The sequence below is a fragment of the Cariama cristata genome, unplaced genomic scaffold, assembly GCF_000690535.1.
Source record: "Cariama cristata isolate BGI_N322 unplaced genomic scaffold, ASM69053v1 scaffold41187, whole genome shotgun sequence".
Classification (NCBI taxonomy): Eukaryota; Metazoa; Chordata; class Aves; order Cariamiformes; family Cariamidae; genus Cariama; species Cariama cristata.
In genome coordinates this window covers 19,512-45,675 of record NW_009628123.1, presented here as the reverse complement: position 1 = coordinate 45,675, position 26,164 = coordinate 19,512, and the positions used below count along the sequence as shown (strand labels likewise).

The 26,164-nt window shown below is 39.5% G+C and overlaps 1 protein-coding gene across 1 annotated transcript; it reads right to left on the bottom strand.

Annotated features, from left to right (window-relative positions):
- Window positions 1-1,211: 1,211 nt before the first annotated feature.
- On the bottom strand, window positions 1,212-25,001 carry DGCR2 (DiGeorge syndrome critical region gene 2; the record flags this gene model as incomplete). The annotated part of the gene is made up of 9 exons (XM_009704649.1): window positions 1,212-1,860; window positions 2,669-2,905; window positions 3,596-3,748; window positions 7,761-7,964; window positions 10,022-10,198; window positions 12,772-12,848; window positions 13,816-14,026; window positions 16,239-16,364; window positions 24,879-25,001. Coding segments are annotated over 9 exons (1,550 nt in total), but the record flags the coding sequence as incomplete, so codon positions are not given.
- Window positions 25,002-26,164: the final 1,163 nt, after the last annotated feature.

The following is a 26,164-nucleotide window of genomic DNA, read 5'->3' as shown; positions in this document are numbered from 1 at the left end:
ATAGATCACATACGCATCCCCATGCAGCATTTTCTTCCTGTCCCTCTAGGCTTGTACCCTTCATAAGGTAACAGGAGAACGTTCACAAGGGGCATTCTTTACAAATTCCTTATAATTTATCTCATCTGCTGACCGCTACAGTTAAGTCAAGGACAAGCAGAGGCAAGAGGAGGATGGAGGGAAAAGGGATAATTACTTGTACACCAAAATCCAAACTTAAATTTAAAATCACCTGTGAAGATTACTTTGCACTCATTATCAAAACCAACACTGCTTGACTTTCAGTTCAGTGAGGGAGTGAATGAATCTTTTTGCCATCTGTAAATTAAGAGAGTTCAATCTGAGGGGAAATTTAAGATGACATATCAGACTGAAGCAAACTGCTTTATTGATTTGAGTACACTAACCTCATTATAACCACTCGTGGGACCTGGATAAATGGTTTGGAGGGCACAGGGGAAATCCCTAGAATAGGGTCGGCAATTTAGAGGACTCGGATAAGGAACAAGTGTCCAATTCGAATTAAACATCACATAGAGGGTGTGTTGATCACTGTTTTTAAACGGTATTTGTAGAACTAAAGTGAAATGTAGGGGAGGGAACACACTTGCATGCTAAAAATAGCATGCAATAAGAAAACCAAGAACAATGGTCTTTTATCCAGGCCAGTCTTGTGCAACCGTGCACTGTAAAGGAGTCAAAGTACAAAGAAAAACACCTCAATCTTCCTTAATGGGATTATAACAGTGGCTTCATATAGTGAAGTCAGACTGCATCAAAGTTAATAGCTCCCCGACGCTTCCCTAAAGTACTACCTAACACATATGAAGATTCTACCGAAGGGACACAAGCATTACACAGACCCCGTTTTCTGTATGGGCCAGAAGTTTACCCAACAATATGAGATTTTACAGTTACCAACAGCAAACAATTGTAATTGCAAATTCTACTTTTCTTAGTACCCACTTGTCACATACTGCATAGATCATTCATCCTCTAGTCCTATGGTGTTCTGAAACAGCAAGGCAGATCAAAACACTCAAATGTTTTATACTGTGTAACTCTTACTTGGTGGCCTGTGTTTTAACTCCTCGGTGTTCCCGCTCCGTAAAACAGAGCCCCAGCCCCTTCCCCTGCAGTTCCGTCTTCTCTGCCTTTTCCAAGTATAGCACTGAAGCAAGAGAGAAAGCAATTGATTGAACGGTGACTGCCCCCACCCTCCATTTCCATCGTCTGTTCCCTGGGTCCAGTGGTATCCAGCCAAATTCAAGCAGCTTTTTTCTGATGTAGATTTTGTTTCCTCTCAGGTTAAGGAAAAAAAAAGAACAAAACTACTCATACTTTTCACCTCCTTAGAAGTCAAAGGAATTCTCTGCACTCTTTTCCATAGCCAATGGAAAAAACCAGCAGTTATACAATCCATATTTACAGGACAAACCGATTAGTGAATGAATAACCACAGCCAAAAAACGAGAGGCACAATCCTAATCTAGAACATAAAAGCAGTGTTCAAAAAACAGAGTGGAGATTCCTTCTGAAGTTCAAACCACGGATTAGTGTTTGTCTGTGCAAACAGTTGCTAAAACTCTTTCGGACCGGTGATCGGCTTTTCACCTCTTTATACAATGGTATTGAGAGAACAGTGGCTGTGACGGCTGCCCGTCAGAGTTTCTGCCGGCGTGTTTTCATTTAGCGGTGTGTCAGGAGGGACAAGAAAGGTGCTGCTGTCAGCAGAGTCTTCCAGCTCCACTGGAGAAGGACCAACTGAGGGAGGAAGCGATCCCTCTGTAAGCTGTGGGGATACATCACAGTTTCCTAGTGATGGAGGACTGCTTTGCACAGTCTGAGAAAGAACTCCATCTGCAAAGGACAAAAACCAAGCAGAATCAGAACGTGAAGTACATCATTTCACATCCCCAAATAGATTGACTATCTGTATTTCTGGAAGCTCTGAGTTTTTCCTGGTTTTGCATTAATGCACAAAGAGATGACACGGCAAAAGAGGAAAATTATATAGCAAAAATAAAACATATAAGTAAGATACTTGCACTAATCATGCTTGCTTATCTTATGAGGTATGCTGCTATAAAATCCCAAATTGGAATGATTTCTACAGTATGTGAATATCACAGCTGCAAAACTGAAGAGCACTGGATGAATCATTAGAAAGTGATATTTTTGGTCAATTTTTGGGGGGTGTGGGTGGGGGAAGCAGAGAGGAGAGAAGACACTGGATATATCTTATTCAAAATCTCTTGTACTTGACATTTGTTCTACTTTTTAATACCAATCTCTATAGACCCATCTCTAAAAGACCAGAAAAGGAACTAGCATAGTGGAAACTAGGTAATCAGATAACCCATCCAAGGTAAGGCTTGAAAATAGGTAAAGTCTAAGAGTTAAACTGCTTGCAGCATGGATTCCACTTGTAATTTAGGTGATCCAAAGAACCTTTGAGAAAAAAAAAAATCAAGCTTAATGATACATTTTAACAAAAGACTTTTCCATCACAGGAACAGGAGATATTATTGTGAAATGTATTTTCTCATCACAATCATTAAAACACATGATTATAGTTTTTTGTTTGGTTGGTTTTTTTAAAAAAACCAAATCTACCCTCTAGCCAAAATGAAAGGGAGGAAGAAAAGAGAAGCTATTGCCTGCATACCTGGAGTGGAACAAAGGATGCTGTCTGGATTGACAGAAGCCTCATAAGGAGGAGGTGGGTCATCTGGATGTTGAATATCTGGATACTTGTAAGCAGTATAGGGTGGAGGCGGATCATGGAAATGAAATGCCCCACCTTCCCCATCATCTGAAAGATGCAGTGGAGTAAGGCCAGTTCCAAAACCATCGGGACCATAATCAAAACCAGGCATCCTGCGGCCCAAGTTAAAATGGTGCACTATTTCAAGAGAAGAAAAAGAAGTAAGTGACTTTACCCCATGTTGTTTTCTCCAATTTAAGAAGAATCTCAACACCTTTTTCCACTTTTCACACCTAAGGAACGCAGGTGTCCTGAAGACCTAAAAAAGTCTACATAACCTGTACAAGTCTATACAACTACACTGCAGTTACACAACGATACCCAGGCCCACCTGCTCCCAGCCTGTTTGTCCTGCATCACATCTAAATTTGAATTTAACCTCTTCAAACTAAGGAGATCATTCACACATAGAAGACATTTCAGATCTGGACCACAAAGAAACAAAAAATATTTTTCCATTATTGGCTAAAAAAGTTCAAGTTTGAAGAACCTACCAAGACACACACACAGAGGCAGAAGTCAAGCAAGACCATGACATTTCTCACCTTTACGTACATCAATCTGTCAACAACAAGCATGAGGCACAAGATAAGTGTTGATATCAAAGTTTTTTCTTTGAATGTGGAGTGGTTCAGAGAACCAAAACTTGTACAAATCATGACCAGTTTAAGCAGCCAGCGCAGAGCTACATTTGGGCACAGTACTGACTAGAGTCTACAACCAGACTTCCACTGATGTTTTCCACAGATTTGTATTTCTTCTACTCTCTTCATTCTGAAGCACATACGCTATTTAGATCAAGACTCATTTCAGATACAGGCTACTTACAATTTGCTCCAATCAAAGACTCTATGCGCTCTCTTCGCCTCTGGCGTAGCCGGTGGACCATGAAAAGCAGCAGAGAGAGGATGAGGAAGGAGGAAATGCAGCTAACGATCAGACGCATTCCACCAGCCATTGAGTCAAACAAACTGTTGCCATCTGTTACAGGAAACATAAAAAAGAAGCCTGTTACTTTTGTTCAAGCCTCATTTTTCTTGATGCTCTTCTGTCTGTAACGGAGAAATAAAAGCAGAGTGGAGATTCATTACCCTGGTTTAACACTTCTCCATATTTCAAAAATGTAAGAAAATTATGAATCATCAGGTTATTTATCTATTTATTGCAAGAAGATCTAAATGTTTCTAAAAATATCTTTATCAGCAAAAGGGACAAAATGTTGAAGGCTTCAGGTCTCTGAAAACGAGGGAAAAGGAAAGGTTAATAGCATTTTGCACATCTACTTGTCTCCCTGGCATGGCTGATGATGTTAGACTAAAGAGGATAGCAAGCCTGAAAGCTATGGGAAAGGCGTGAGAACTGGCATATCTACGCACTATTTCTACATGACTTATGGACATCTTAACTTCTACATTTCCAAGAACAAAATCTCTAAACATTGTCATTATTACCAAGATGTGGTCATCTAAATTCCATATGTCATTGATACACTGGTTAGCACCATGAAGTGATAGGAACTAAAAATACCTTAAAAAGGTGAATCTACATGATAATCATCTTTCACAAACTGAAGAGTTTAAGGTAAACAGAAATTAAATCTTTTCCTAGAATCACACACAAAGCAAGTGGCTGAATATTAAACAGAGCCAGGAGTATAGGACTTTGAGAGCTCTAGACTACTGCTAACCAGATTCACACTCGGAAAGCTATTATGAGCAAATTATCACTGTTCTACCACTGCCAGACACGAAAGGTATGCATTTTTCACAATTCAACCAATCACACTTGGTTATGTTTAAGTAGCATGCGCCCATACAGATACTCTACACAACGAAAAATGACCTAAAAATGACTGTGCTGTGTTCTTTGCACCAATTTCCCGTTAAAGAGCTCTGAGTGAGAAATGCACCCACGTTAGGTGTGGATCAGAAACAGATGAAGTGGCTGCACACCCTGGTCACCTACTGCTACAGGACACAAACCCACCAGGTACGAAGCCCTCTTCCCAGCTACCGCAGTGCCACCGCACTTCTTACAGCGACCAGCCAGATCCTGGCCACCTCTCCTTGCCCACACCCACCACAGCTGCAAGAACTCTCTCAATACTTTTCTTTTCACTAACAGCAGCTAAAGCTGCATCAAAGATTCCTTACAAAAGAAAGCTAAAAGTCTTACAAAATTTGTAAGTACTGGCTTGCTACAAATGCTAGTAACAGAAAAATCCACCTAATTTATACATCGTTAAAGTACATGGCTAACAGGCTGGTATTTATCACGTAACGCATTCTCGGCAATAAGAAATTCATTTAATAGCGCACTATGCCTAGAGCTCGAACATTACACCCTCTCAAACCCAGCTGTGCAGTACAAAAGCCTCTGTGCTGTCAAACCTTTTTGCAACTCTTACTGTCAGAGCTTAAATCGATGCAGTCACACACCTACCAACACACCCTCCTGAATGCCACAGACCTGCCGTTGTTCCTCCTCCATTTTATGGCAATGCTGACTTCGTGAACATCATAAATTAGTGCTAATAACTGCCTTAAAGAAAGTGACTTAAGTAAAACAGACACACAGGCAAGCACGATGCAATCTTGTAGGCAGAAAACCTGACTTCCACGTATTCTCTTGAGGGCAGCTACAAGTGCAATTCTTGGACCTTCTGGGGTGTCTTGGGCCTCTATCACACTGCTCCCAGCCTGTGAGAGCTCCTAACATCCAATCTGTTTGACTGAATAAACTACTGTCAAGTAAAGTCCTAGATTAAAAAAAAAGACAAGGACCCAGCCTTGTACAGAACAAGATAAGTCATCAGAGATTTCCAACCCACATAAATACAAATAGATTATTTCAGAAAGGCTGTTTTACACTCCATACAGTGGTAATACCCTGTAACTGCACCAGTTTAGTCACCAAAAAAGTTTCTGCACCATCAGCTCTTTCAAGTATTTTATTTCTTTTATTACCTTTTCACAAATAAGAGTTGCAGGTCTGTCTAAACAAGAGCCACACAGAAAAATTATTTTCTACCACATCCATGGACCAGCAAAAGACAGACTACCTCAGTTTCAGCATTAGTACATGAAAGATTTTCCTCTGCTATTTTTCAATTAAATGAGGAGAAGCATCTTTCAAGAGAGCATAGCTGTGATTGCTCAGCTTACTCCTACCACTGAAAAATTCCCCTACTACCAAGTCCTTGAGTAATATTTGTTATCCACTTGTAATCATTGCTCACTCACTCACACTGCGAGAGCTGATTACCTGCCGACCCAACAGCAGGATTTATTTCCCCCCCAGTCTCTCCTTGGGTGATTAATTTACTTACTGTTGATTAGTAAACTGTTTTCTTTCCTTTGCAACAGAGCTTAGGGAAGATATATGTAAGAATTTGACAAACATAAATACATACTGATTAAAGAAAGTAATTCATTAATTTTGTCATCTGGAATAGTCATTTATAGTCACCAGAAGGAAAGCTGAAATGCTTCATTTAAAAATTTCAGTGTTGATCACTAGCTGAAGTAACTTCATTATGAAGGAAGTTTGACAACTGCTTGATGATTCTTCCCTCAAAAACTAAGTTACTTAAAAAACCAGAACACTTCAGGCAAGAGTACAATGAAACAGTCTTATTTAGCATCAGTACAGAAAAAAGAGCTTAAGGATCAGAAAGGATGTGGTAAAATACACTCTCTAAATCAGTATTCATGAAATAGTTAAGACCCACAGCAATAAGCAAGGATTAAAGAACACGGCACGAGGTTATCCCAGGTCATTTTATCCTGTCTGCTGGATGATGCTTGGCTGACGCTGTTTCTGAAGATAAAAAAAGTGAAGACTAAGTCTTAACTCTGCGAAGAGTGGCAGGAAGACTCCTCCTTTTTCCCCACTCTTTCACCGACCAACCTGCAACACTAGCTATGGACATCTGTTAAGCTTAACCCTCAGAACAAATGTGAAGACAGCAAGGAGGAGCCAGTGGCCTTTAAAGATTAACTTTTGTGGTTAAGATAAATAAGAAAGACTGCAAATCTGAAAGCCAGTAAGCACCCCTTTTTTGTAACTGACTGAAATAGAAGTCTCTGATGGGAAGAGTTGACCTTTTGTGTTTTCCACGGGAGTTCAGAACAACAGTTTATTAGTTCACTTGGTTAAGATTAGGTTCTTTTAAAATACCAGGAAATAACAGTATCACAGAATGGCTAAAGTTGGAAGGGACACTGTTGAGATCATCTAGTCCAACCCCTGCTCAAGCAGTGGCAGCCAGAGCAGGTTGCCCAGGACAGAGCCCCATCGGGCAGTGAATATCCCCGCAGATCGAGATTCCACAAGCAATCTGCTCCAGTATTGGAATTTACTGTGAGGGTGGCCAAAGTAAGGTACATTTCTTTGTGCAAGTCTCTTTACAGAAAAATAACCCTCCCCAAAATCTACATCCGCAAATGGTGACTGACAAACAGTTCAGTCAGAGTCAAGTGAAGACTTTACTGATCCAAAACAAGAAGCTGCACTGAGATGCCAAATCCGATAAGCAAGATTGCATGTCCTGATTATTATTGAAACTCTATATAATTTATAAACTCTGCTTCCCACGTGATCCCTGCATGCAAACTTCCACACACATAAATGCTCATGTCCAAAAAAGATGTTTAATTAGTGCTCAAGAGAAAAGTCTGGTTTTTTTCATGACAACTAAACATGACAAAGGAACCATGCAAGACGCTCTACTAAAAATCCACAGTAATGCCACCTCCATACAGAAAATAAGTTATTGCTTCTCCTATATAAGTAGCATCAATGGTGACTAACTACTTCTACCCAGTTTGAAGTGTTTCATTTCCCGTGATTTGAGATCTTTCCTCACAGGGGCTTTGTACCCAGCAATGTTGAGGCATTGAAAGGATGCATCATTTCAAAGTTATACAGAAAGATAACCAAGTTGAGCGCTGAACTCATTTTTCTTGACAAAATTGTAGCAGTCAACTCTTACCTGGGTCTAAACACGTAAATTTGCAGCACTCCTTAGGGTCTTTGCGATACTGCTGACACCCCTGGGGTCGTTCACACAAAGCAGCCACGCACATTTCAGGTTCACCGTTGTGACATGTGCAGCTCAAACAGGGATCGTTCCCTTTTGGAGTGAAATAGTAGCCTTCATCAACAATGTTGTCTTTGATATCAACGCAAGTCTGGCCTAGAACAGAAACGCACATCAATATCCAAGTGTCTGTGAGCCTGTCAGACAGGAGCCCAGTTTATTCTGTTACATTAAGTGATTTGTAAACATAAGCAGACCACCAGTTAAAAGCCACGCCTTCCCATTAAAGCAACTTTGAAAAGGGATCTCCAAGGAGCAGGGAAGATAATGGATAGTCTGGAGGCACACAGGGATGATTCACTGCTCAAAACTGACAAAGTGAGTTTTAAGTATTTAACAGAGTTGACACACTTTCAGGCATCCTTGCCAAGAAACAGGAAAGCAAGTGGTCAGAGAAGTTTAAGCTTCACTGTCAATGCCTGCTGCAGCTCCCTCCCTCTCTTCTAGTACTGAGGAAAAGCTGCATCTTCTCCAGACCAAACCTGAAGGACACTCTTAACAGGCCAGGCCTAAAACAAGAAGCCAGGCAATAATATGTCCACTGCCCTAGCTGCATCTTGATCCCAGCCCAGCAGAGGAAGTTTAGGTATCTTCTGTCCACTGTCCTTCCCTCACACTGACCTAAAGGCAGGTACCAAAACCAGAGAGAGGGAACACAGACAGCACCGGGACTTGCCAGCTCTAGCAACTTCTCGGGGAAGGTGGTCTGTCCCCTCACCCTATACACAGGTCAGCCCAGGGGGTCCACAGGGAAGTTCTGACTGGAAGAGACCTGAGGTCTCCAGCTCAATCTCTTGCTCAAAGCTGGGTCAGCTGTGACGTCCCAAACAGTTGCTCAGGGTTTTATCTAATCTGGTCATAAAAACCTCCAAGGATAGAGGTTGCACAGCCTCCCTGGGAGTCTGTCCCACTTTTGACTACCCTCACAATTAAACAGTTTTCCCTGGCATCAATTCAGATCTCTTGTTTCAACTTATCATCCCTTGAATCCTGCCACATGCCACTGTACAGAGTCTTGCTCCACCTTCTTGATAACCTCCTTCTAAGTCCTGGCAGGCTGCTACCAGGTCTTCTTGGAAGCCTTCTCTCCTCCAGGCTGAAGGAGCCCCATTCCCACTGCCTCACCTCAAAGGACAGGTGCTTCAGCCCACATCACCATCTTGCTGGCCCCCACTGAACTCGCCTCCATTTGTTAAGGTCTTGTCAACATTTTTCTTGCACTGCAAGACCCAAAATTGGAAACAGCACTCTTCTGCTCAACTTATACATCTGATACTCTGACCCTCTGGTTAACATCTGGCAGAGCTATCGCCTTCCTTACAACATCATCCCCAAAAGATGACCAAAAAGGTCGTCTTTTGATCATCATTTCCACTAAACACATGTCCTTCAATATCAGATTCCAAGATTTTATTACATCTTAAGGTAGACAAGGCAATATCCTGCCTTCCTCATTTTCAGTATTTCAGGTGCAAAAGCAGGCAAACAAGAGCTGAATTTTCCTCCCTTGTTATTCTGCCTTTTTCCTGCTTTAAAGAAAAATCAACTAGAAAAACTTCCAAGAACTGCAGTAAAAGTTAAACAACCTTTTTCATTCTTGCAAAGAAGGACCATCTATATCAAGTGTCTTAAATATTATTTGAAAATACTGCCAATATCTCTGCTGGTATCAAGCCTTTTGAAGCAAAGAAACACAAGATACAGAACAAAAGCCATTTTTTTCACTTTAAGTCAGTAGCTCCACTTGCTTCCCCCCCAATAATTGGCTGGAAAGAATTTAATAGAATTTGCTACATTCAAAATAAACCAGAAATAAGTGTTTCCTCATTTTCACATGAAGTTAATAATTCAAGAGTGATATTTACTAGTAAGGCACTTTTTAATCGTGGTGTGTTTTTTTTTTTCCCAAGTATACTTTATTTTGGGGCTGATATAGCTGGTTAACAGTAATTTTTTACTGAAAATCTGTTCTGTGGCTGACAACCACATATTATGATGCTCTTATTTATTTAAACTAAGCAGAAATTTAACTCCTCACCTCCCCCTTAATTCACTGGGCAAAAAGTAGAAAGGATAACTAATGAATTTCCCCATATTTGTTATACGCATCTTTAACATGCAACACAGTTAACACTGAACTAAACCCAACTTACTCCTTTTGCAGAGGAATGAAGATTTCTCATAGCAGTTTTCAGCATACCAGCTGTGTAAACCATGGTGCCGAAGGGTAGGAAAATGGAAACACTGAAGCTGGGCACAAAGAACGTTTTCATTTTCAGACATAGCCGTACCAAAGATAGGGTCAGGGGGTAAAAATACTTCTGAAGAGCCTAGAACAAGATGCATTGGTATAAGCAGCCTGCGGGTATGCAAAGCTTTAGAAAGGCTTTGTAATGTCACTCATTTCATGCACACCAACTCCGCTACAAGGCTACTGTCCTCTAGCTTTAGCTTCCATTAGCAACATTCCTCCAGGGAAGTCAAGCAGCGGGGAGGGAAGGGGTGACTCAGAGAGAAGAGGCTGCTGTTTCCAAAGTACTGGGTAATTCTGTCATTCTGAACCTGTAGGAGTGATGTTCCGATACCTCTACAAGTGCTGCTTTCCAGAGTCCCATAGGGTTTGCCTGCCAATTTTTAGGTATCCCATCAAACAACACTGAGTTTGGCCACGCTTGCTGCTAGGGGAGCAAGAACCCACACCAATCTTGTGCCTGGCCCTCCAAGCACCTACTTGTGCTTCCAAAGATGTGAGTACATCTGCCCTGCCCAGCACACTGCAGAGCTGCTCCCCGCTCTCTCACAACGCTCATTCCAGTGCAGAGCAGTGCTATGCAGAGAACAAGGCTGCAACGCCGCTTCTGCCGCTGCTGTGGTGGTACAGACTATTTGGTCCTTCCAACTCACATTAATCGTTAAGAGACTGTATTGTGATGGGTTCCAAACAGCGCAAGAGGTGTTGAGGGCATTTTATAACTTTTAAAATGTTGTTTCTGACCAGCGTTCACTGTTAAATCTGCTGGTATGCAAAGTTGCAGAGATTAATGGGAGACCAAGACACAATGATTGTGAAAATCAGCCTATTTTATATGTTTTCAGAAGCCTACTTTCCAAATCTGTGTGCTTAAAACATTGATTTTAACAGTTCTTGCAGTTAGCATATTACGCAGTCTTCTCACACGATGATCCTTTCAAACACCGTTAGGTATAATTTTTTTTGTATAATTTTTTTAATTGCAACTAGGTTCTGCTATCATTTTTTGAGGGTTTATCTTCCACATCTCTGAATAATGGATTAAAATTTCCAAGCTATAAGACCCCAAATCACTTGTCAAACAGATACTAGGAATTCAGAGTCTGCCTCATTACAAGTCAATGAAGTTTAAGTAAAGTTTTTCAGAAGTTACTGAATGCTACTATGTACTACTATGTGCCCTATTTCATATAGGTATCCCTTTATTACATAGAAATCTTGCAAACAAAAGAATATATGGTATTGAGAAGGCTTAAATTTATATAATGCATCAAATTAAATAAACTTATGATAAAAACAGTATCATGATTGTTCTGCGATTGTAAACCTCTGTCAGCAGATGGCAGTGCAGTCAATCTTCCAAAGAGCAAAGAAAGGTTCTCTTAAGGAAAATGTGCTTTTCTTTTCTTGGGCTTCACAGGAGAGATCTACCCATACAAACAGTTTTGTCCAGACAGAAGACCCTGTCATGAGAAAAAGTTGGACTTTCCTCCCTCCCTTTCCCCTGCTGTCCAAAGACATCTTTAGAGGCTTTACTTTAAGGAACTGATGAAACTGTTCCTGCCTCCACAAGAAGCAGTTTCCTCTGAATATTCAGTCAACTCTGTTCACTTAAACAGCCAAAGATATCAGTATTTTTGTGCATGGCAGCACAGTAAACAAATACTGTCACAAGAAAGCTATACAGGGTTCTACTACTTCTCATGCGTCAAAGGAAGTATTTTTCAAGACCCAGCCGTTCAGCAAAATTCTGTTCATGACTATGTATCTGTACCTGAAGGACAGTTTTCCTTCCAGGTTTTCCATTACTTAAAATTGTACATGAGAAAAAAAACTATTTAGATTAGTTTTCAAATGTTACACTGGAATTCACAGTGCTGATACTTAAAAAAACCCATTGTCTTAAATTTTCCATTACCTAAACCAGCAAAACATTTAGATGTTCAGTTCTACACAGAAGAGTTCATATAGTGACTTTAAGATTCACTAATCCTTCAATTGTACTAGTTAAAAGTTATAGAAACATAACTTTGCATTTTCAGAGGGAGCTGCCTGTTTTGCAACTGAAAAAGTTCAGCCAGTGATGCCTATCAAATAATTAATGTTCAGTTTTTCATATAGACTGGGATTTATTTCTGGGATTAGTCAAATTTCGTCTTGGTTCAAGTAAACTATCTGTGCTACATTAAAATGAAAAAAATCTGGGTAACTCAAAAAAACCTTTGAATTTTGCAAAGTATATAAAAATCTACCCATTTTTAAAAAGCTAAAAACCCCAAATATCTTACACTAGTCTGTGCAAATACTAGAATCAAGAATCAGCAGTTCATCTGGATATTCACCACAAAGAACGAGAAACTACAGAGTAGTTTCCTTTTTCTCAGCTTAATCAAGGGGAAAGCCCAAATAAACTGAAAACCACATTCTTCTCACAAGACGTCAATGTGAAAAACCATGAAACTTCTTAAACTTGAAAATAAGATGTGTATTAAGCATTAAACTCTTCTGTTTTGATACTGTAAAGCAAAGCAGTTCCTCTACAGTATTTCAACACTATCACTGAAAGAAGTTACATTGTTCTTACAAATAATATTTATGCTTTAAGACAGTTTCCATGGGCCATTTAACTAAGTAATAATTTGAGAGGCCTACCTTTATAAGCTACTTCCCAGTGACCTTCTAGAGAGTGATTTCGATTGGTGATCACATACTGATATCCAACCCAGAACCTACAAAAAAAATTAAGGCAGATTCTAAAGATAAGCCAAAAACATACTAACAAATTAAAGTACATTACACAGAACCTTCCAATGTCTTTAAACTTAAAAGCTAACTTTCAAAACATTCTCATGATTTTTTCCTTAACATTTCAGCCCATACATTGGGAATCTAGACAGAGAGACTACAGTTGAGGAACAGAGGAAAATACTTGATAGCTTTCTGTGTTTACAAATGATAACTCACCATGTCTTTTATTTCTACTCATAAGTAGCACCTTATTCTGTTATGGCAGCATTTCAGTATCTTGAACCCAAAAACCACATAAAAGCATCCAGAAGTCAAATATTTTATAAACATATACAACTTATGTCAGACTGTTCCGGATCAAACCATCTAACTCTCCCACAGACAGACCATTACTGAACCACTCCTGGTGATGTGTCACGGCAGCCCCTGAGACTGACAAAAAACCAATAGGTAAAAAAAGGAATTATGTTTGTTGTGAACTAACAGAATGAAATATCTAAAGCCACCAGAACATAGTTCTTGCAACTCAAAATGGCTTTTTACTTCATTCTTATCTCAAAGTTGCACACTTCGTTAGAGCTACTGGTACTTAATGGAAACAAAAGTTCTGTTGAAAAATTTAAAGAATTATTTTTATACAAGGTAGTGCAGCAGTAAGTAATTATAAAATCCATCTTCCTTGTTGCAGTTCAACAATTCTCGTACGTTGCTGAGACAGCCTGAAGATAAAAAGACTGTTGAATTGTCGCCTATCTGTTAATGTTAACTAAAACATAAAATACAGATGGCCACTGCCAAAAACTGTCAACCAGCATGCTCATATTGGGTTATTAACCTGAAGTCAATGTTAGCATTAGATTTTCTAAGCAAACTGAACTACCAGCATTTGTACCACACAGAAACCATTCTCATGTAACATGAGATCTTTGTCTTTTCCTTCCTACTCACCTACGCTGGTCCTTCCTTACAAATGTTTTTTCTTCCAAGTCCCACTCCTGTGCCAGGATAAACCTTAGCTCCTGATCTGCAGTGAAGGTGGCGAGGGATCCATTCACCCGCTGACATGTCTGCACGGCGTCCCAGTAGTTCTCCCCACTTAAATACACTCTGTAACAGCTGGCTGTGCCCTCATAGTGGTGCCATCCTGTTGGGCACTTTCCTAGGAAACATGAAGAATAGAAGGGAAACCATTCCCCCCAAATTAGGATCTTCAAGATAATGCATCCTAATCAGTTTATGACAATTCAATGCACAATCTCTTGGATGTATACACACAACATACTGTGTATACTTCACCTCACCAGGAGGAGATGCATGAATTACAGATCACAGACAACTTCCTTTACTACAGCTTTTGATAAAGAAAAATTTTTTAAAATGTATTTAAAAAGATGCAACTCCTAGTAGTGTTTCACTGCACTGTGACAGCCTTTAAAGTCTTCAATTAAGACTGATGATCTACTGTGGAAGATATTTCCCTGCACATCTTTATAAATCCAATCAGTTCGATCAATCCAAGTCAAAACAAGCAGCAAGAAGCAGGAAGGAAAAACCAGAGGTGGCCAATTTAATGATTGTGTCTTTCTACCAGGTGGTTAGCAATACATCCAACTTGCTTTTACATTCTCAGTAGTATTCACATAATCCTGCTCCCATAGTCCATCACTAAAGGCGACGGGGGTTCTGGGGCAATTGTTGTTTGCTTTGGAGAAACATCACTGCAAAGTGGATCTTTAGGAAGTAAGAACGTAATGGTGTGAACTACTGTCTCTGCTTTCTCTCAATTAACTCAACTGAGGGAATATGCAACAAAAGCCTTGAGGCACTTCTGGATGAAACAGGCCCATGGGTTTTTGACTGGCATTCTTGGGGGTGATGGGTAGCTAAGAGAGAGAATCACAGAGACAGGCAGATGAAATTTAAAACAGACATGAAATATTACTTTAGCACCTGCATTTGCGGTATTAATTTTGCACAACATCTAAGAAAGGAACTTTACATTCACAAACCGTTTCATGTTCATTGCATGCATTCACAGAGTTCCTGTTCTAAAGCCTCTTTACTCCCTTCAGAAACAGTGATCTTTATCATCAAATAATAATATACAACTTAGATTTGAAGCTCTTTAATTGAATATCTTTCATTAGTCTCCATTTATATGGGATCTTCTAAGGTCTACTGTCCACATCACTAAGAGGGGACAGAATACAGTACCAATCAAACTGCAGAGTATACCAGATATTGCTGTATCAATTTTGAAATTGCTTTATTGTCCTCTATAAATTTTCTAACATAATTTAGCTACCGGAATCCATGACAAATCAAAATACCTATTTTAATAAGCCTTTTTGTCACCAAAAAAAAAAACAAACACCAACAACGAAGAGGTGAATTTTCACTTTTGCTAATCACTTGTCTTTTTCAGATCACCAGTCCAAAAGCAATCGTTCCCAATTACTGTCACACTGTGTTCCCCACATCCTCTTCCTAACCTGTCCCATCCCTCCCTTCAATTCCGAATTCACTGGATGATCCCTGGAGCAAAGAGGGAATCAAGGTAAGAGGGAGAAGGTAGGGCAGACTTAGATGTTTCGGGCCTGGAGAGATTCGGAGGCAGCAGTCACTATGAGCTATGATCAGTGGGAAGGACGCTTGCAGGACGTTTATAAGACTGGGACTAGGATGCCAACAGCAGCACTAGCAGTGCAGAAGGTGAGAGGGCAGGATGACATTGAAGTGATATTTTTGAAGATTCCTGACTGACTGATGGGAGTAACATGGCAAAACTCAAGTGCTACATACTTCCTTGACAGACTTTGTCTTCAGAGAAGCAAGAATTTCCTTAAGTCTCCCACTCCCTAAAGAATATTTTTCCTATTAAAAATGATACAAAACTTGCAGCATCACAGATGCACTTAATTAACTAATAATACTGCAAGTCTTTAAGATCATCTTCGAAATTACTTCAATCAAGAGCAATCTCACTTTCCAGGGGAACAGTCCTCCATGCAAGCTCACTTTAAGAGACGAGGGCTAGGCTATGACCCCTGCTGCAGGCTGAAACCATGGGCTTAGTTTTCTATAATTGCAATTAGTTATAACAGAAAATTGCAACTCTGGTCTCACAAAAACAGGATTTCTAGGGAAGCAGAATTCTTTGCATATATTGGCCTGCTATATAAACTATGCAAAGTAACAGGACATCTATAAGAGAAATGTACAAAAACCTTAAAAAGCACTGCACATGAATAAAATCTGGTCAAAAAGCTATGCAAGAGAAAAATCTATTAATTTCTCCTTTAAAAAAAATAGCCTAAATTACTAAACTAATTAGGAGAAAGATGGCCCAGATTTCCCAGTCTGCAACTTACTGCTAAATCGGACAGGCTGTGCCACATTGACGGTGTGAAAGCGGGTTGTGTCTCCTCCTCTCCCTCGACTGTGCCTGGAGTCCACATTCTCCTTTCCATGGTATGTTCGCTGGTCCCCTGTCAAGCCTGGGGACCAGAAGGAATAGTCAGTACTGGTAAAAGATGCAAGCAAAGGCAGATTTCATTTTCTTTAACTTTCTCTGGGTTTTAATTCAAGACATACATGATAAATAACATAGGTAAATAAAGATGGTAGATCCCTGCAATAAACAGCTTGGCCATTTTACACAGTACATAACTGAAATACCTACAATTTAAAAGAACAAACCACTAGTATGCTATCTAATATTAACAGATGCTATTAAAGGTAATAGAGTTTAACCAGCACAAAGAGCTATGCAGACATTCATTTCTATATAAAAAAAAAAATCAGCTTATTTTCCTTTAAAGCTGATTAGCTCTATTTAGCCTAGCTAAACCAAACAAGCCAGTCATGATCCCAAATAAAGAGGAGCTACATGGTCTTCTTCAACAGGTTTAACCACATCTTTTTGAAAGATATTCAAAACTATGTCAATAAAACTTGGTCTTTTCAGACATTCTTTAAAAAGTCAGAGGTCCACAGCAATTTCATGATAATTTAAACCCAGAGCTGGAGACTGTTTGGTGTATTACCTGTGGGGAAGGAAGACCCTCCATCAAACAAGGCACTCCTTGGAACAAGTGTTAACACCAATGAACAAAAAAAAAAAAAAAAAAAAAAAAAAAAAAAAAATCACTAGCTGGAACCCAGGAACAGCAGAGTAGCTTTGCATTCATCTGGCTCTAGCATACTGAGTTTGCCCTGGGTTAATGGGATAAGCAAGGGATATTTAATTATCACATTATCCTAGGAATTACATGTCTATAGAGATCACCCATTAAGAAATGGCTGTGCATAATACACTCACATGGCCTTACAGGAACAAAGTAATAATTCTACTGTTCAATATTAGAATATGCTATTTATCACAGTGCCAAGAAATTCAGTTAGCATACATTTCAAAGGACACAAAATGGTAAAATAATTTGACAGTGAATATCACTGATTATTTTTTATTACTTTAAAGGCCGACCTATTTTTAGTTTTAGAATTTGACTGTTCTTAATCCTAACGGTTCAGTAGCACCATTTACACTACAATTTTCAGAGCGATACTGAGACACTAAAAGAAGGAAAATCTTTAATTATAGTAAGACTTTAAAAATAACGCTAACAAACATAGAATGCTTTATCAAAGATGAGCTGAGCTCAGCATGGGAAGCTCTATTTTCCCATGGCAGTAAATGGTAACAACTAAACTCAAGGAATCAGTAAGAACCAAACGCATGAAGAATTAGTTCCCTTTCAGAAGTGAGAGCAGATGCAACACCATATGGCTGACCCTCCACGGCTAAACAGAACGCCCACAAGGACTTAACAATTTACCTCCCCTGGGAACAAAACAGAAGTTCACAGGTTTTAACATGGGAGGTTAAGAAAGGGTTACTTGGGTTAACATCTTAAATTGAGAGAATTTATGCCAGATGCTTTGAAAAATAGCTACACAGATCTGACACCAAGGGAGTTCAATCAGTCCTCGCCCAGGAAGCGGGACACTCGCTCCTTCCTCAGCACCTGCCCGTCAGCAGACTCACTGCCGACATCGGGCAGGAGTGAAGAGGCAGAGAGCAGCCACCACAAGTCCCTTCTTCTTCAAGCCCAACACTGTCAGCTGCTTAATAAACTGGTGTTCTTCAAATATTAAATTGCTTCTACTTGACCTGAATTTTCGGTCTCTGAGAAAAGCAACGCTGACAAGTTTTTCAATGGCAATAAAGGAAGAGATGCTAACAAGCCTCCACGTCACTTGACTGTCATGAAAAGCCAATTCAGATTCCGGTGGCAAAGGCGTAATTGGACTGGTTTTCTATTGTACTTTTTTCAATACTCTGCAGAATAATTTTCTATGTACTTCGCTGTTCCTGCTTCCCTAATAAAAATATTTTTATCTTTAAAAATAAATTAATAATGCCATGGACTAAGCTTTAAGATAACAACCTAAGCCAGAAGATCATAACCTAACCATGTTTGAGTGTTTCAGAAAGGAAAAGTCATAATTTTTATTGCTTATGTGCACACTTAACATTCTGAAAGCTATCAAATTTTGGAAGATCAGCTATTTTCCAAAACCTGTATTCTTCCAGATACTACAATCACAAGCAACAACAGCAACAGTAGTAGTTTTACTAGCTGAGACAGATAGTTCTATTTCTTTGACTTTGTACAATTATACCAGAAATGTAATTTGCTTGTTAGTTGGTAGGGAAAAGGGAAAAATGGGTTCAAGGAAAAGTTCATGGGGCCCAATTTCTTTTTCTCCCCTCGTGGTAGACATGAGCATCCTTCAATCTGTTTCCAATGGATCAAGTCATGATTAGTATTCACCCAGTTCCTTCCAATTTACAGTTGCTATCTAATTCACTCTAGCACGATTACAGTCTAAGTATAGTGCTATACACCAAGAAAGTTGCCCAACGCTGCTGATTCTGTGACTACTTTCAGTTGTTTAAAACTTCAAAGCTACCAATTCAGAACAGAAGTTTGCCATGCCATTCAACAATTGTTCAGAACAAAAATTAAGAGATTGGAAGGGGAAGAAATTTTGTTTACATTTCTGACTACCTTCCAGTTGAACAATCGCTGTCACTGTAGCCTGTAAAACACAGCCCTGCCATCTCACAGAAAAAGCTTTGTACCATTTGTACAAGTTTTGCTGTTCCTGTTGGGGACACGGAAAAAACAGAGGGGACAAATGCAGTCAAGTTTAAGTGTGAAAGAAATATGAGCTTGCCCATTATTCATAGAGGCTGGAAGGAGTTCAGTTACGTTGTCTATACTCTTCCATGCACACCCATGGAGATTACTCTGCAGCATTTATCCACAGGACCTCTGCAATGCTTTCTTTGCATGTGGTGTCTCATTAGGGGAACCCAAGCACACAAGCAGAGCAGAGAGATCCTTTTTTATCCCTCTCAGTGCCTCCATCATTTGGACCAAACAAAAGGAAGCAAAAAGCCAAGTAGTGCAAATGGAATATGAGCCAAGGAGCTGAGATGACACAAAAGTGAGAGCTGGCACCAGCTGAGACGGGAACAAGGTAGAACATACGCATGCCGAGCAGCACTGCATGGGGGAACAAACATGACGCCAAATGGAAAACTGTGTTTGGAGGTGCTAGAAGAGAAACCGCAATCTGCCACACACACCGAGGTCTGCTTTGCACCAAAAGAAGGGAAAGCAGACAGAAGATATTGACTGCAATATAGAGAGGTCCTTCCAGGGTCAGGACTCATAAATGAGTGAATATTGGAATTTAGGGAGTTGAACTAGTTTCCAGAGTTACTATATCTCAGATGACAAGTCACTCAAGTCCAGCCGTTCAAAAGGATGGATGTACTCTGTCAAATTATGTCAAAATTAAACTCTGTGAAGCAACCAGGTCTTGTCTTATCTTATTTGTTCCAGGATTTGAGTTGCTCCTGTTTAAACACATAGATTCTCAAAATTTATATAAAAAGCTGCCTTGTCCCCTAAGCTTCAAGTTTTGTCCAGCATATTACCTACCAAAAGCTTGGAAAGCTTTTAATTCCACCAGGTAATTTGAGAAGTGAGAGAACTTCAGGATTAAATCCACTTTTGTGCCTAAAGATTTGGAAATACAATTCAGAAGTCCCTAGAGAGGAGTGATTCTTCTCGGATCAAGCAGCTCCACGCTTTGCATTATCAAGTGTATTATGCTAGGAAATAGATGCCAACCAAGAGCAGCAACCTGCTGTGCAGAGCTCTATTCAAAGTAATAGACTGACAGTAAAGAGCTGATAATTTAAATACCATGAAGTAGGGTAAAAAGGATGCATCATATAGGAAGGAGTTCAGCAAGGGCTCAGAAAAGGTGTGGAAACGATCAGAGGTTTTTATCATTATTACCTAGCTTTGAAAAAAGGAGATGTACCAAAAAGTGCACAAATGTCAACAGTCACTTCAATCAAATACAACATCCTCGGCAAAACAAAACACAAAGCAAAACAGTGTGCTGCAGCTGCTGCTCTATCAGTTACTGGCCATACCTTCAGCTGGCTCCACAAAGGAGACTTTGCGGACTCACAGATGATATAGCGTGTATGTGCTGGGGCAAGTGACCTCCAAGTCTGCACATTTCTTCCTGATACAGCATCTGGGGAAGTCCTTTAAGAACAGCATGCAAGATGACACTGCTCAAGAGCAGCATTTACAGCTGGCTTCCTAGCAAGATTGTTTCTGTACTAAATTAGGCTCCAAATCTCAACATAAAAACATGTAGAATTGCATTGTTTGCCATGAAACTGCAGGACAGCTCATACTTCTGCTAGCCACTGCTTTCAACTGCTGCCCCAGGACCACCGCCGCCAGGATGGCCAGCTGTCCAGTGTCAACTGTGGCCTCAGCCTCGGGGGAACCCCTAAGAATTCAGCTCGCTGAAACTTTCCAGTGTTCTTGTTTCTGACCAAGCAGGTCTAGAAAACAGTACTGAGAAATACCTTATAAAGGAAGAATGTGGTATTAGGCAAGGGTGTGCACTACAGGACAAGCTGAAGGTTTTCAAATTCAGATGCTGGGAGAAGCCCAAGGACAGCTGACAGCACAATCTGATCACTTCTTCCTGGGCATAGTTCCCTTTTTTTAAAAAAAACAAATGAAGGAAGGAAACAGAATGATCATCCGTATAATTGCAAGCTGAAAAACTGGTATGGATAGGGTTTTTGAAAGGCACTGGAATTTAAGACATCTGTTCTCTGTTCATATGTAACAGAAACAAACATCAAGCCTGTAGCATAAGAATAAAACATAGGTACAGAGCAAGAGCTATACTAAACCCAGCTCCACTCGTACTGCTGAAAATAAGCTTTGACCAGAAAGCCTGCAAAGAAAGTACGATATTTTGAGAAGCTGATCTGATATTCTGGTAGAAGCAAAGTTGGGAATCCAATGAGCAGTAAAAGGCAAACTTCCTTCATGTGGGTTTAAATACGGAACTTTTATAAAGGTGGAAAAGTTACTTTATTACTTTGATTACTTGTATAGAAACATAAGAGGAAGTGAGTAGAAATAATAAATTTCCACTTGTAAAAGCCCCTGTTTAAGATATTAATTCCTGTTTCCACCATTTCACAGAATATACCACTTTGGGATAAACTAATTTCAGGATGAATTACTGTTGATATGGAACAGTATCCAAATTTCATGAGTCGCCACTGCTTAAGTAGAAGAGAATTGCAGGCACATGCTACATAAACCCTCCCAGCAACTTTTAGTATGCTCATAAGAGCAAGCAGTCAATGGTTTTAGTCTACTAGAGACGAACCGAGGGTAATCACTGCTGCAGATTCCACTAACATTTGCGTGCCTAGTGGGAAGGGCAGGGGCAATAGCCCTTTACACATCACAAGTTGGGGACTGAAAGGAATTCCATGTTTTAAAGGAAAATGGTAGTTCTGAAAAGAGATTGTAAGAATAAAAACAGCTATAATGACTGTCTTCAGATAAATACATGGTCTAGCAAAAACAGGCATTTCACACACTTATTTAGATTGTCAATGAATTAATGTCTTACGTAATTGTGTTCTGAAAAAATGCCAGAAGGAATTATTCTACAAAAAAGTCTTAGGGTTTGGAGTGTTTCTTCAGACAACACATGATTACCAAACTAATGTATTAATTAATGATCCTTTTATTTTAATAGGAGCTTTGTTACTAACTTGAATTAAATCAGGCCTAAAAAAGGGAAACTAAACCAACAGCACCAAACAACTCACAATGCCTTTCAATTAAACCTTTGAAAATACCAACATGACTAAGTAGTCACACACCTTCATCACCACCACAAAACCCTAATTCACTGCCATTGATCTTTTCCGAGTTGCTCATGTTGGAGTGTGCGATTAGTAGCTCAAAGGCTGGAAAGTAACAAGTTTCCCAACCGGATTCAGAGCCCTCTCTTGCAAGTTTTCTTTTCATGCTTCAGAGAGATTTCATACTTTTTAATTTAAAGATATTTTAATTCTTCAAGTTTCACAAGTCCAGGTGGCTTCACTAACTAGTTCTTCTAGTGTTCAGTCTGCCTTTATTGAAATTAAGAACCTTAATTAAAAAGGATTTAAATTTAGCTGAATCATCTCACAATTGCTCATCTAAATCCAAAGGTATTTTCTAAATTTAAAGCTGCATCATTTCTTGTTAATTCAGTGATCAAAGAAGAAAGTTATCACTTCTGAGTATGACTATGTGCTACTATTATTAGTAGCATTAGCTCTCCAGTTAATGTCCCAGGACTTAGTCTCTCCTATGACTGGTCACATATGTATTGCTTTCCCCAACATAAGAAAACTGTGCTCTTCCAAACTTATTCTGGCCTCAGATTTACTTTCATTCATGCCATTCCTTTTTATACTCCAGCACATCGTTCACATGCACACCAACCTGTCCTTTATCTTGACAGTTCTGAATAACGCATGCCCTTCAACACCCATTTCAGGTCACAATGCTATCCCACCAATTTTTTGTTACAGGTACAATAGAGTTTTTACATCCTACACCAGTAGTTCTTGTTCCTCTGGTTTGCTGGCTACACTCCTTGCATTACTGTGCAAATATCTCAGTTCTTTCATAAATGCCACACCCAGCTTTCTGGCTGTTTTACTGAGCACAGGCTTTTCACCAATTACTTATCCAATTACTCCTCTCATCAAGTGGAATACTTTCATTCTCTATGCTGTCCATCATTTTCCCCTCTACTATTCTTTATGTATGTTATTCTCCTCTTCCTGCATACAGACATGGCGATGAATCAAGCCTCTCCCACGCGTCTCCTTTCTTAACTTAAAGTTCTTCTCATCATGTCAGGTCAGACAGTCCAGTAAGACCTACACCCCAAACAAAAAAGCAGAGCCTATCTACTGAGAAATGTTACTTTCATAAAATCCTCTTCCTAGCCACATATCCTTTGTAACTCCAGTCCTTAAGTCAACATTATCCTGCTGCAACCTCCATGCGACAACTTAAATTGCCAGCTAACACACTACGCAGCAACAGACGATAAAAACACTGTTTTCTACTAATGTGGATGTCCCAATATTCCCACAAATGAAGCCTTCAGTGTTTTTTGCATAAATCCAAACGTTAACATGGCTCTGCTTTCCCCTAGCCATTGACTTCCATTAACCTCCAGAATTTTACTAGGTCCCTAGTTTTTCACATTTGATCAAAGTCAGCTAAAACGGAGGAAGAATAACAGCACAACTGTAACTGCATCTTTCTTTAGAGAAGAAAGAATATCATTAAACAGAGTATCAATTGCACAGCTTAATTTTCAATGTTCGAAGAAACTATCAACAGTTTTTCCCCTGTGCTGCAAATACATCTACTGACACAAACTAGCCAAAGGCTTTCTAAAAAGAGCACTGAGCACATTCTTTTAACTATTTGCGCATAGCACACACTGGGGAGATGGCCAACTATAGCACAGTTTCAAAGTCTGAGTGTCAGATTTACTTCTCTAATTCCACTAGAAAACATGAATATTTAGAAGAGCTTGTTGCTGTAAAATACCAATGTTACTATTTTGTAGCACCTCTTTCAAATAGCTCAAAACTCAGAATGATTACAGACTGAATTCTGTGATGACAATGGTACAAAGTTCATGTGATTCTCTACTAAGTAAATTAAGTAGTTTAGTGGCAAAGAACTCCTTAAAACAGTTTTTGAATGTAATTTAGGCACACTGTAGAGATAAAAGTTTTGAATTATGCCATAGTTGAATTCATGCTTTCAGATTCCTGCTTCACTGTTCTTAGCAAAAAAAAAAAAATAATCAAAATTTACAGGTCCCTTCACTTTTAAGGCACACAGAAAAAGAGTTGCACTGGCCTATTTGTCAAGAACAAATGAAAATGTTCAAAATTGTGATTATATATTCAGAATCAAAAATTTTTGTTTGATTGTTTTTTTAAAGACAGCTCAGTATCCAGTAGCTTTAGCAGAGAGTCACTGCTGGTGACAGGCTCCTGAAAGCATATGATCACAAGAGTTTATGAAGAGTAAATACACCAGCTTGTTTGGCAGAACAAAGTTCTCCACTTAAGCACAAGCAGCATAATCGGAACAGGCAATAAAACAAGCTCTCTACCTAAGTCCAACAATGTCACCCAGCACAGTTTGAGTGATACACTCCTACAACCAAAACAGTAATCCCTAATATAACCACAGGCCTATGTGTCATTTTGGTTTAATTGCAACATTTTTCCTTGTCATGAAAGTCTCCTTTTAGACTACAAACTCTCTTCATCTCCAGGATACCTACTCAGACTGTAAGAATGGAAGGACAATTCAGACAAGCAAAAAACTGTTGGTAGCATTAGTTGCACAAAATGAAGACAAGCCAACTCAAAGTTTCTTAATAATGGGTACAGTTCTACCAAACAATCTCCACTTTCGAATAAAAACAAGCAAGTGATCTCAAAGAGTCAAAGTACTGCTGCAAAACAAGCTGACCCCGGGGCACGCGGTCTTCTCAGCTTTATTTACCTGGACAGTCAACTTCATCACTCTCGTCCTCGCAGGTGGGCCATCCATCACACTGCCAATTTGAAGGGATGCACTGGATGGTACCACTCCGACATGCAAACTGCCCTGGGGTGCAGCGGAGCTCTAGGAAAGAAGAAAGTTGTGCTTTGTTTGAAGCGTTACTTATTCTTGCCAGCCTATACATATATTAATCATCCATCATGTAACATATCACTGAAGCATAATGGACAAAACCTCTGGATAACTCTGCCTGTTAAAAACCGCTTTGTTTCAGATTGCTTCCATGTTTTAAACTGCATGATTGTAATTTTAATAAACAGGAGGGTCAGCTTCTAGTGCTCGAGAAGCAATTCTCTCAGACATACATGGTAAAAAGTTCCTGATAAAGATACCATACGAGCGGCTGTCCCTGTAGTGTTACCCATTTACTTCTCGTGGGGCACCGAGGACTACCACTTCACTTTTCCCAGAAACGAAGTCTAACAGAAACATGCTATGGTAGTTATGTGCTAGATTACGCAATAAATTCAGAATCCTACTTCCATTCCAATCACTATGTATGCCAGGATCTGCTAGATTATGCAAGTGTCCAGCCTGATTTAGACCCATTTCATAGAACTATTTGTCAAACAATTTCTACATCCATGAACCTGTTTTCACTTTCTAGCTTAAGCTCTTTCACAGAATTTCTTCATACGAACACATCCTTTACAAGAAACTGTCAATATCTGCAAACATGTAGTTCCTGCTTCCGCAAGACTACTGCCTACTTGCCATCATTATACTGTCAGATCTAATTAGCATTATAAAAAGTACAATTATTTTCAAACCTTTTTTTATCAATTCCATCTATCAAATGCCAGAACCTAATAATTCAGCTTCACATTGTGTCCCTCAAAACATTCAGCGGGGGGAATCCATCTACACAAGTGAACAATTCTAAGCTTGTTTACAGATGGCAGGTCTGCAAGTCGCCATTAGCATCCATAGGCTCACTTTCACACCAGGCCATCACTGTCCATCTTTCTTCTGGATGGTGGTTGTCAATTTTCCAGCCAGTGTTTTTGAACAATTTAGCACATTTTCCTCTCAGCAGGCTACAACAATCCCAGGTAAGCTATGTCTAGAGAAAGAACACTTTAAAAAAAAAAAAAAAAAAAAAGTAAAACGCACTCATCCCTGATTTTGAAAGAATCAAGTAGGTAACTGTTTAGCAGGGAGAAATCTCTAAAAGAAAATTTAAAATACAGGTATGTGTTCTCTCATCCACAGTTTACGACCCAAGA